Here is a 12,380-nt window from a genome sequence, read left to right as displayed (position 1 = left end):
TTAGTGCTAGGAGGACTGAGGTTCTCTTAATGGTGGTGGGCTCATTTGGAAAAGACAGTAGTGACAAGTGTACAATATGACAAACAAGCGATGTCACAGCAGTATACAGGCAAAAATAGTTGGATTGGCAAATGTTTTTTGTATAAATGTTTTTTGTATTTTTACCACATAAAAAATTAAACAAACAACAACAACAACAAAACCCCACTTTTAAGGTAGATCTCTAGTATGTAGAAGCCATTTTCTTCCATAGGTGCACTCCCCTGAATATTACTGTATACCCAGAGTGTGAAGAGTTGGAGCAAGGATTAAATTACAGAACCAGTGTCAATCTGCTACCACAGCAGACAGAGAGAAACTCTAAACACGGGACTAACCTGAAGTCTCCCATCCAGTGTCCTCTGTATGGTAACACATTTGCTAGGATGTGCTCCATTTGTAGTTATAGCTGTTATTAAAGAATCCAGTTCATCTTTTTTCTCCTTCAGCTTCTTTACCAAACTTTCGATTGCTCGTTTTGCAAATGTTTCACTCTCTCCACCTTGTCTATGGCACATCAAACTATGTACAATGCTCAGACAGGCATCATTACTTGTTGGTGTATTTGTAATAGACATATTGTCCATTTGCCAAAGTTATTTATTTTAAATCAAATATGCCTCCAGTTTCTGCAGCAATTTTGATCTTTTGGAGGCAGTGAAAAACAACAGTTAACGTTGCAAGGAAAATAGTTAGACATGTGGTATTCAAGATCACCTAAAAGAGAGAGAGAGAGAGAGAGACAGGTATTAGAATACATTTCACAAAGTAGATTTAATTAATTGGGAAAAGACAGAATTCCTCAGTTGTTGTTGTTAAATGCCATCAAATCAGTTCCAACCCATAGCAACCCTGTATAGGGTTTCTGAGGAGTGGCTGGTGAGCTTGAACTGTCAACTGTGAAATTCACACTGACTTTGCAGTTTAGCACACTAACCCACAGCATCACACTAGAACTCCAAATTCCTCAATAGGATTAGTCAAAAAGTCACTGTACATAACTAACTTTTGATGCTTTAGACCTTAAGCTGATTTATAATGTTGCTGTTTTTGTCAATCTAAAAAGTGTAAAGTTAGACCTTCTCAATATTATAGAGGCATGCTCAGTTAAAGCTTGGTGACTCCTAGAAGGTACCCTAAAAATAAAGTAAAATCTAACTATTTAGACTGTTTAAAAAGGATTGCTTTTGAAGACTAGAATTGTAAAGTACTCTTGATAAACTCGTAGCTAGTTAAAACTGAAAGACTGTCACTAACACACATGAAAAATTCATCACCACTTGGGTTTCAGATGCTGTTTAAAAGTTAACACCCATCTATGTTAAAAGAAACCACTAATATCAATACGATAACTCAATAATAAAATAGGAAACTCATCTGAAGAGACATTTCTCCAAAAAACACAAGAAAAGATGGTCAACATCATTAGTCACTGTTGTCACACCCATTAAGATATGAAAAAAAGCAAAGATAGTAATAATAAGTATTGGCAAGGATGTGGAAAAATTGGAAACTTCATACATTTCAGGTGCGATTGCAATACGGTTGCTGTGGCTGTTGAGAGTCGTTGAGTTGGTTCTGACCCATAGAGACCCTGTATATAGTTTCTAAGGAGCAACTGGTGAGTTTGAACCGTGGGCCTTGTGATTCAAACTGACCTTGCTGTCCAGCACATAATCCTGCAGTGCCACACTAGGTAAAGCCACGTTAAACATTCTGACACTTCTTCAAACTGTTAAATATAGATACCACATATGGGTTTACATTTAACTTTACTCAAAGAATTTGGTCTATGTCCTTGGTTCCTGAGAGATAGCCTCTGTCATAGATTGAACTGTGTCCCCCCAAAATATGTGTCAACTCGGCTAGGTGATGATTCTCACTGGTCTGGCAGTTATGTAATGATTCGTGATGTGAAAAACAAGTAAAAAGATTTGGGTGGGCTTTGCTATTGTTTAGTGCCTTACCCTTAATCCCATCACAACCTTGATAGATGTAAAGGAGTTTCCCAGGGCTGTGCCTGAAACATCTTTGATCTTACAAGAGATAAAGGAGAGAGAAGTGAGTAGAGAAAGAGGGACCTACTATCACCAAGGAAGAGCAGCCAGGAGTGGAGCGGGTCCCTACAGTGTGAAGCTCCTGATGCTCAAATGAGACAAGGATCTTTTCCCAGGAGCTGACACTCTGAATTTGGACTTCTAGCCTCCTAAACTGCATGAAAATATATTTGCTAAAGCAATCTAACTTGTGGTATTTCTTCTGCTATAGCACCACTAGATAACTAATTTGTTGTTGTCAAGTGCTACCAAGACTTTTTAAACTCATAGCAACCCTGTATAGGGTTTCCAAGGACCAGCTAGTGGGTTTGAACCACCAATCTTTGGGTGCTTATCCTACAGTGTCACACCAGGGCTCTAGCCTCAAAACCCTGGAATTTCCCCAGTGATTGCCGTGTCCTAGATGAAGCCTCCAGACCACACCTAAATCTTTCATTATTGAGGCTAGCTAGGTCAGAAAGACCACCTGTATATACCAGATGAGCTCACGGGAATTGAGCTAATTTAATCATAATGATGCCCTAACAAAGACTCATGTCATGGCGAAAGATACTAATGCACATAGACAGTTGTTGTTGTTAGGTACCCTTCACTTAGTTCTAACTTAGCACAACAGAACAAAACACTGACCGGTCCTGCAAAATCCATACAAATGTTTTTTGTTATGTTTGAGTCCACTGTTGTTGCCACTGTGTAAATCAATCTCGCTGAGGGTCTTCCTTTTTTTTGTTGACTCTCCACTTTATTAGGTATGATTTCCTTCTCCAGGGGCTGGTCCCTCCTGACAACATGTCCAAAGTACAAAGAGACAAGTCTTGCCATTTAAAGATCATTGTGGTTGTACTTCTTCAAACAGATTTGTCTGTTCTTCTGGCAGTCTGATGTAGGTCAACAAGATTCTCCTCTAGGCTTCCTTATGCATTGTCCAACCTTCATATGCATATGTGGTGATTGAAAATACCATAGCTTGGGACAGGAACATCCTAGTCCTCAAAGTGATTTTTAACACTTGAGAAGAACTTTTGCAGCAGATTTGCCAAAAGTAATATGATTGTTTTTGTTTTTTATTTGATTTCTTGACTGCTGCTTCCATTAGTGTTTATTGTGGATCAAAACACAATGAACTGACAACTTCAATCTTTTTCCCATTTATCTTGATGTTATTTATTAGTCCAGTTGTGAGAAAGCTTTGTTTTCTTTACACTGAGATGCAATCCAGACTGAAGGCTGTAGTCTATAGTCTTCATCACTAAGTATTTCAAGTCTTCTTCGCTGCCAGCATTTTGGGCAGGATCAAGAGATTCAATCCACCAGCCACTCCTGGGGAGGAGAAGGAGACTCTCTGCTCCCATAAGATTTACAGCCTCAGAAACTTGATATTGGGTGGCTATGAGTCAGAATCAACTCAAAGGTAATGGGGTTTGCTTCCAGCAAGCCAAGGCTGTGTCATCAGCATATGGCAGGTTACTAACGACTCTTCCTCCAATCCTGATGCCATGTTCTTCATATAATCCAGCTTTCAGATTATTTGCAAAGCATACACATTGAGTAAGTATGGCAAATGGTTACAACCCTGATGCAATCTTTCCTGACTTTAAACTACTATTTATTATCCCCTGTTCTATTCCAACAACTGCTTCTTGGCCTTTATACAAGTACAAGTTCCTCATGAGCACAATTAAGTATTCTGGGATTCCCAATCTTTGCAATGTTATCCATAGTCTGTTATGCTCCACAAAAGTGAATGCCTTTGCAGATTCAATAAAGCACATGTGTATAGCTGTTGTTTGTGTTGAAAAGCAGCGTTTCTGTCAACAAACCCATTATTTTCCAGCTACTGATCCTTTCTATTTATTTCCAACCTTCGTATACCACTAATTCTCAATGAATTTTGATTACATGTTTGATAAATTTCAGACTGAAGAAGTCAGTTGTTGTTAGGTGCCATCAAGTCGGTACCAATTCATAGCAACCCTATGTACAACAGAACAAAACACTACCCGGTTCTGGGCCAACCTCTTAATTGTTGCCACGTTTGAGCCCATTGATGCTGTCACTTTGCCAATCCATCTAACTGGGGGGGGTCTTCCTCTTTTTCTCTGACCTTCCACCTTACCAAACATGATATCCTTCTCCAGCGACTGGTAGAATGCTTTAATTTCCTCACTGGTTTTAGAGATTGGTAGGATAATAGCCACAAACCAACAAGGATAACTGTTGCTGCAAAGGAGGGGATTGTAATCACTGACATGAAACAAAGTATACAATTTGTTGTAATCACTGAGATGAAACAAAGTATACAATTTGTCGAATGTAAATTGGATGATCTGTCTGAAAATCTTCACTCAATTCACAATAAAAAGTTTAAAAATAAATAAATAAAATTGGTCGTGGTGATGGTTGTAGAACACAGTCAATACACCAAACAAAAAACTCATATCTGAATTGTACATTTAAAAAAAGGTGAAAGAGTTTTATGGTATGTGAATTAAAGCTCTCAAACTCATTAGCTGACAAACTAAGTCACTTAAAACTTTCTGAACCTGATTAAAAGGAAACATAGGGAGTTTAAATGAGTAAATCTATAGAAAGTATCTAGTACATACTGCTCAGCAAAAAAAAAAAAAAAAAAAAAAAAAAAGTTGTTACTGGAAAACTAAAATGTTTGTTTTTTTAAAGATTTCCCTAAAACACATTACAAGTTTTTCTGCATTTTCTATTAAAATTTGTCAGAGAACTAATTAGGAAGACAAAGACCAACACAGCACGAATCCAGATTCACAACTCAAAGGCTTATAGGAGCCAGATAAATTATATAAATGAACAAAATGTGACAGGAAAAATATCAGGTATGAAGCACATGCCCATTTAAAGCAAGTAGCCCAGCTGATTAATGGCATTTAGGAATGCTAGCACACTGTTCCGAAATCTTCAATTTAAAGAGAGGCTACAACGCATCCATTTGTGTGTGAAAGCTCATTTTAAACTCTTGTCTCACTCATGGGGAAAATGGAGGAACAGCGGGCAAACAAAACGCTATTTTCAACTCAAATTAGAGAAGTAACCGTTTGAAATCTCCAGCTGCCAGCCTCATAATTTACTTTCTAAACTTGAAGCTCCAGGGGGCATGTCTTTATTATATTATACCAAAGCAAAAACACATACCCACTGCCACCCAGTTGATTATGACTCACTGCGACCCTACAGGACAGAAAAGAACTACTGTTGTCTAGGATTTCTGAGACTGTCAATCTTTATGTAAGCAGACAACCTTATCTTTCTCCTGAGGAGCAGTTGGTGGGTTTGATCCACCAATCCTGCAGTTAGTAGCACAACATTCAGCTCACTGCACCACCAGGGCTCCTATTCATCATGATACACAGTCTGATTCCTAGGGCATGTCAGTGTTCCATGTTGTCAAACATGCTTTGAGACTTGCTCAGGCTAGTCCCTTTGCCTGAAAGATCCAGTTCAAGTTCTAGCCATCCTTTTAAGTCCTGCTTAAATGTCTCTCAACTTCCTCAAGAATTTCCTCTGATACACTGTCCTCTCCCTTCAATGCTCAAAGAGAATTACTTCCCTGCTGCTGTGTTTCTTGACTTCCTCCCCCAAACTTAAAACATACCTCTGTTACAGTTCAATAGTAGTGGTTACAAGTCAGGCTGCTAACCTCAAGGTCAGCAGTTCGAAACTACCAGGCGTTCTGTAGGAAAAGGATGAGGTTTTCTGCTTCTGTAAAGATTTATAACCTCGGAAACCCTGTACAAGGTAGCAACGAGTCGGAACCGACTCCATGGCACATAACTACTACCACCGTCACCACATTAGAGTAGTTATTTGATTACATGTCAGTTTCACACTGTCTTGGCACAAACCCAGAAATTCAAGAAAACAGCAACAAACTCTTATCTTAGAAACTGCCAGCACTGTGGACACTGACATATACTAGGCAAGGGACTGGTGATGGCAGCATCTTATTCAGTGGAATCTCCTTACAAGAAATCATTTGTTGTTGAACTCACTTCCTGATATCACATTCCAGTCTATCATGTATTTTAAGTGCTTGAATATATAACTATTTCACCATAATCTCACCATTCAATAGTATCATTTCTAAAATTTAAACTAGTTTCTTTGGCATTTTTAAAATGGTATCTCAAAGGTTGTTTTAACTGCAAATTAAATAGAACACGAATGAAGATAATGTTGCTTTCTTAAACACAGCTTTCTCATGTTTTTGCTTGTATTCTATTGGCCACATAATGAAAATCTACTTGTGTAAAAAAAAAAAATTCCAGCAGGGATATACAGATTGGTTCCTACATAACAGCTCAACAGCATATAACAATAACAAAGATTAAAAAACAACACCACCACCTACTGCTGTTGAGTCAATTCAGACTCACGGTGGTTATGTTCAACCACCACACTGCCATTATACCTGGTGACATGGATTTACCAAAACACGGAACTGTTGCTAACGTTCCTGTGGTACACTAACTTTAGTGGCTATGGCTTGTCTAGACAATCTTTGATGTTGTTGTTGTTGTTATGTGCCTTGCAGGTTTAAGCTGCTTTGCAGTCTGGCGCATTAATCCACAGTGCCACACCAGGACTCTAAAGAGGGGATTGTTAGTAAAAGGAGCCTCTCAGAAGGATCATACAGAAAGAAGCAGCCCAGGCGGAGTATATCCTTTGGACGACAGTGTTTCTGTGTGGAGAAGCAGTGGCAGCAGCAAAACAGAGAGACAGAGCTGGGAAGCCCACTGACCAAGTAAAGCTGAGTGCTTTCAGATAGGAGGCTGGTATGTAGAATGGGGTGTCCTTTGGGCATTTATCCACAGGGCTAAAGGAGCTTGTAACACTTAACCAAACAGGTCAGAGGCCAAGGAGTCAAATGGCTGAGAGGGCCAGAGAGGAATGCCTGCATTAAGACTGAAAAGAGGCACTCCTGACCTGAGAACTGCTCCGTCCTGGATTGTTTCTGATTTTGAATTGCACCCTGTTCTCTTTCCTAAGGTACCCATCATTGTATTGTCTATGAGTTCTGTGTGGCCACTGCATGGGCACTGAACTCATCATGTACTGTGTAAACTTTCACCAAAACCACAATAAAATGTCTTTTAAAAACAACACAGAGTATAGATGTGCAGTGTTATTTCTGGACTCTCGATGCTATTCCACTGGTTTACATGCCTAATGTTACACGAGGCTGTTCTGATGACCACAGCTGTATAGTGTGCTATGAAATTGAGAAGTGTATGGGTCCTCCTACTTTCTTCCTCATGATTACTTTAGCTATTTAGGGCCCTTTGAAATCCCATGTAAATTTGAGGACTGACTTTTCAATTTCTACAAAGAAAGCTTTTGGAATTTTATTATGATTATACTGTATCTAAAGATCACATCAGGTAATAATGACTTCTGAACAATATTAAATCTTCTAATCTATGGACATTGAATGTCTTTCCTACATGGAGGACCTTGTGAGAGTTGAGCTTTATCAAAGTGAAGGCATCTGGAGAACTTTCAAGAGTACAAAGGATTAATAAGTACTATCAATGAGAGAGTGAGCTCTGGTAGCGTAGTGGTTACGAATCGGGCTGCTAACCTTAAGGTCAGTGGTTCAAAACTACCAGCTGCTCCGCGAGAGAAAGATGAGCCTTTCTACTCCCGTAAAGATTTACACCCTCAGAAACCCTGTACACGGTCGCTATGGGTCAGAACCGACTCGACGGCACTTAACAACAACAACAACATCAATGTGAGAAGACAAGAATACAATCAAAGCAACAAAAAAGGTTTTTGTGTCTAACTTTTTAGATAAACCATAAAGAACTGAGCCATGAGTTTCAGACTTAAGTGTAGTTTACATATTGACACACCAGCTTCACTCAAAAAAATGCTAATTTAAAAACTGTTTTCTGAATTAACTAGAGGTTATTTCTTTAAAATCAACGAAGCACTATAGTAGACATGTTTTTGTCTGCCGGCATATATTGCTTTTGTAACAGTACTCTGAATTCTGTGGAAAAGCTCTCCATCTGAGTGGGTGGGAAAATTCCCAGTCTGACTAATCAGAGCCAATTCCTGGTTACACTGGTTGATTTGGAGATGGAAGATAAGCAAAACTAAGTCAATTATATAGTTTCAGACTTCTATTGATACTGCAAGAAAAAAGCAGCTCTCTTTCTGCAGCACTTGAAGCTAGATGTATTTAGCTTAGAACCTATCTCAGAATTTAACAGAAAGGAAAGCAAAGCCAAGATATAAGAAGAGTCCTAAAGATACTGGTAGAAACCCCAGATCCGCAAATCTGAGCCAGCTCCATCTCCAGATCAAGTCAAAGAATGCCCCTTTAAACTAAGCTTAAAGGCTACACGTTTCCTAAAAGATATAACTGAACAAAAAGTCAACTAACATTTTCAGAATAACTGTGATATAATACAAACCATATGTGAATCTATCAGAAGTCCTGGTGTGGCACTGTGGGTTAATGTGCCCGACTGCAAAGCCATTGAACAGTAAGGTCGACAGTTCAAGCTCACCAGCTGCTCCTCAGAAACCCTATACAGGGTCGCTATGAGTCGGAACCAACTCTATGGCACTTCACAACAACAACAGCATGGTGTGGCACTGCAGGATAAGCATTGGGCTTCTAACTGCAAGGCTGGCAGTTCAAACCCACCAGCTGCTTCTTGAAAACCTTATACGAGTCACTATGCGTTGGAATTAACTGGAGAGAAAAAGAACAAGAAGCACCGTCAGACTCCCTGGACTCAAGACCCTTTATTAGACTCTTCACTCTTTCAATAAAGACCTAGACATTGTCTTTATATGGATTGTATCGACAGCTATTTAGCATTTTAAAAATGAAAACTATGAAATGCTTTTAATTTTATGAAAAATAACTACTTCCCAAAACAAAAAAAGAAATTCATAATTAGAATGACATTTTTACAAAATGTCTTTAATGTCTAGTTTAATAGGAGACAGTTGGATTTTCATAAGCAATCTGTTGGAATATCATATTTTGCTGTATGAAGAAATCAGTCTGGGTGTGGTACTGTAAGATAAGCATTGAACTGCTAACCACAAGATTGGCAGCTCAAATCCACCAGCCGTTCCTTGGAAACCCTCTACATACCAAGGTCACTCAGAGTCAATAGAACCTAACAACAACATATGAAGAAAAGGTCCCTGGGCAACACAAACCATTTACATTCAGCTACTAACTGAAAGGTTGAGAGTTTGAACTCATCCAGCAACACCATCGAAGGAAAAGACTTATGACCTGCTCCCATAAGGACTACATCCAAGAAAACCCTATGGAGCTCACTTCTACCTGTAGTACGTAGGTTGGAACCAACTCAACAGCACTGGGTTTGATTTGGGCATACTATAAAAATCCTACCCAGAAAAAAATGCACATGAATAAAGTCCATAACTTACACACAGCAAAAAACACCAGTCATAAAAGACGCACAAGCAAATTGTGCACATGGAAAACTGCACACAACATAAAATATGCCCACATGGAAAAATGCATGTTAGTGTTAAATGTCATGGAGTTGGTTCCAACTCATAGTGACCCTGTATATGGTTTCTGATGAGCAGAACCTTGTGATTAGTAATCCAATAAAGGTGAATATGTATGCACAAATTCAAGTACCACAGGTATCTATTTATACTATCTAACATCCTAGTTGTAGTCCTGGTGTGGCGCTGTGGGTTAATGCGCTGGACTGCAAAGTAGGTTTCAACTGCCAGGTCAGTAGTTCAAGCTCACCAGCCGCTCCTTGGAAACCTTACACAGGATCACTATGGGTTAGAACTGACTCGACGGCACTTAACAACCACCACCACCTCCTCCTAACAACCACCACCTCCTAGTTAGAAAACTGTTATGCTAAAGGTGCTACCATTCACTCCCAATGTAGCTAGCTGCTAAAATTCCCATATTCACAATTTATAAAGTGATAAACTTGAAATTATGTACATGCTAGAAATAAATTAAGTTTTTCAGCATTTCTCAAGCTAAAAGAACTGGGGGTGGGGGTGGGGGGGTGGCAAGCTTCAGATTGCAATACTGAAGGATTCTATGGGCAAAATATTGAGTGAAAAAGGAAGATTCAAAAGACGGAAGGAATGCACAGTCACTGTACCAGAAAGAAATGGTCTATGTTTGACCATTCTATTTCAAGAGGCAGCAAATGATAAAGAACCAATGGTATTGAAGGAAGAAATTCAATCTGCAATGAAGGCATGAGTGTAAAATATGACTCCAAGAACTGACAGAATATAAATTAAAATGTTTCAACCAACTGATACAGCCCTGAAGGCACTCACTCCTCTGTGCCAAGAAATTTGGAAGATAGCTACCTGGCCAACAGATTGAAAAAGATCCCTATTTGTACCCATTCCAAAGAAAGGTAACCCAAAGGAATGCTGAAATCGCTAAACAATATCATTAATATCACATGCAACTAAAATTTGACTTGTAACAATTCAAAACCTTGCAGCAGTAGTACATCTACTATAGGAGCTGCCAGAAATCCAATCCAGGTTCAGGAGAGGACACCGAACAAGAGATATCATTGCTGGCGTCATATGGATGGTGATTGAAGCAGAGAGTGCCAGAAACATGTTTACTTGCGCTTTAATGACAACACATAGGCATTCAACTGTGTGCATCAGAGCAAACTATGAATAACATTGCAAAGAATGGGAACTCCAGAACACTTAATTGTGCTCACGAGCAATTTGTACATAGACCAAGATGAAGTCGTCCAAACAGAACAAGGGGATAATATATAGTTTTAAATCAGGGAAGGTGTGTGTCAGGGTTGTATCCTTTCACCACAGCTATTCAGTCTATATGCTAAGCAATAATCTGAGAAGGTGGATTATATGAAGAAGAACATGGCATCAGGATTAGAGGAAGAGTCATTAACAATCTGTGATATGAAGATGGCACAACCTTGCTTGATAAAAGCAAAATGGCCTTGAAATACTTACTGATAAAATTCAAAAACTACAGACTTCAGTAAGGGTTGCACCTTAATGTAAATAAAATTAAAATCCTCACAACTGGACTAATAAATAACATGATAAATGGAGAAAAGACTGAAGTTGGTAGACTTCATTTTGCTTGGATCCACAATCAATACTCACAGCACAGTCAAGAAATCAAATGACTACTGCACTAGGCAAATCTGCTGTAAAGGCCTCTTTAAAAGTTGGACATTGAATAAGGAAAATCCTAAAAGAATTGAGGCATTTGAATTATAGTGTTGGTAAAAAATACTTAAAAGTACCATGCACTGCCAGAGAAACAAACAAATCTGTCTTGGAAGAAGGACAGCTAGCATACTCCTTAGATGTAAGGATGGTGAGAAGGGAGAAGAGCGGAGTGCGGGACCCTACCCAGAGAAGCAATGACATCAGAGATGGAGGCAGAGATGGAGCGGCTGGGAACTCTAGACCCAGGGAGTGGTGAGAGGGGCTGTGTGCTGACAACCAAGGGGCAGGCTTGTGGGTGTATCCCCTTTGGTTGTTTGATGATGCACAGAGGGGACTGTAACCATGGCAATGAAACGATATACAATAGGATGAACGTAAAGCTAATGTTCTCCCACGTAAACTATCACATAATTCACAATAAAACATAAAAAAGAAGTAACAATGGTGAGACTTCGTCTCTCATTCTTTGGACATGTTGTCAGGAAGGGCCAATCCCTGGAGAGGGATATCATGCTTGATAAAGTGGAGGGTCAGCAATAAAGAAGAAGACCCTTACGAAGAAGACTGACACAGTGGTAGCAACAATAGGCTCAAACATAAAAACAGTTGTGAGGATGGCACAGGACTGGCATTTATGTTCTGTTGTGCGGAGGTTCATTATCAGTCAGAATCAACTCAATGGCACCTAACAACAGAAGTTCAAACATACAGGATTCTAACTGACATAAGTGAATGACACCTTTTAAATAACAACTATAATAAATTTAAACTTCAGTAAATTCAATGTTTAAAAGTAAAAATTTACCATATGATTTGAATTTACTGTTTTGAATGAGTGTTCACATGGTTAATGCAAATTATCACAAAGTAAAAGGGAATGTTTTAATAACTTTTTAGATAATAATGGATATTCATCTTTGATTCAACATCAAAACTTAACAAGTAGTCTTTAAAGGTTAGCTACAATGAGAAATCTGAAGTCTGCAAGGAAATGAATCACTTTTATATGGTCTTTCTTTTCCATGGTCTTGGTTAAAACTC

The 12,380-nt window shown here is 38.9% G+C and overlaps 1 protein-coding gene across 1 annotated transcript in view; it reads right to left on the bottom strand.

Moving 5' to 3' along the window:
* SMAD4 (SMAD family member 4) overlaps positions 1-12,380 on the bottom strand; it is a 62,281-nt gene that overhangs the window by 38,748 nt on the left and 11,153 nt on the right. The window contains exon 3 of the mRNA XM_006837498.1: positions 378-756. Within this exon, the coding sequence (XP_006837561.1) occupies positions 378-626 (249 nt within the window). The 5' untranslated portion in view covers positions 627-756. The remainder of the gene's footprint in view (positions 1-377; positions 757-12,380) is intronic.

The sequence above is a fragment of the Chrysochloris asiatica genome, unplaced genomic scaffold (assembly GCF_000296735.1).
Source record: "Chrysochloris asiatica unplaced genomic scaffold, ChrAsi1.0 scaffold00021, whole genome shotgun sequence".
NCBI lineage: Eukaryota > Metazoa > Chordata > Mammalia > Afrosoricida > Chrysochloridae > Chrysochloris > Chrysochloris asiatica.
This window is presented reverse-complemented; position numbering and strand designations above follow the sequence as displayed.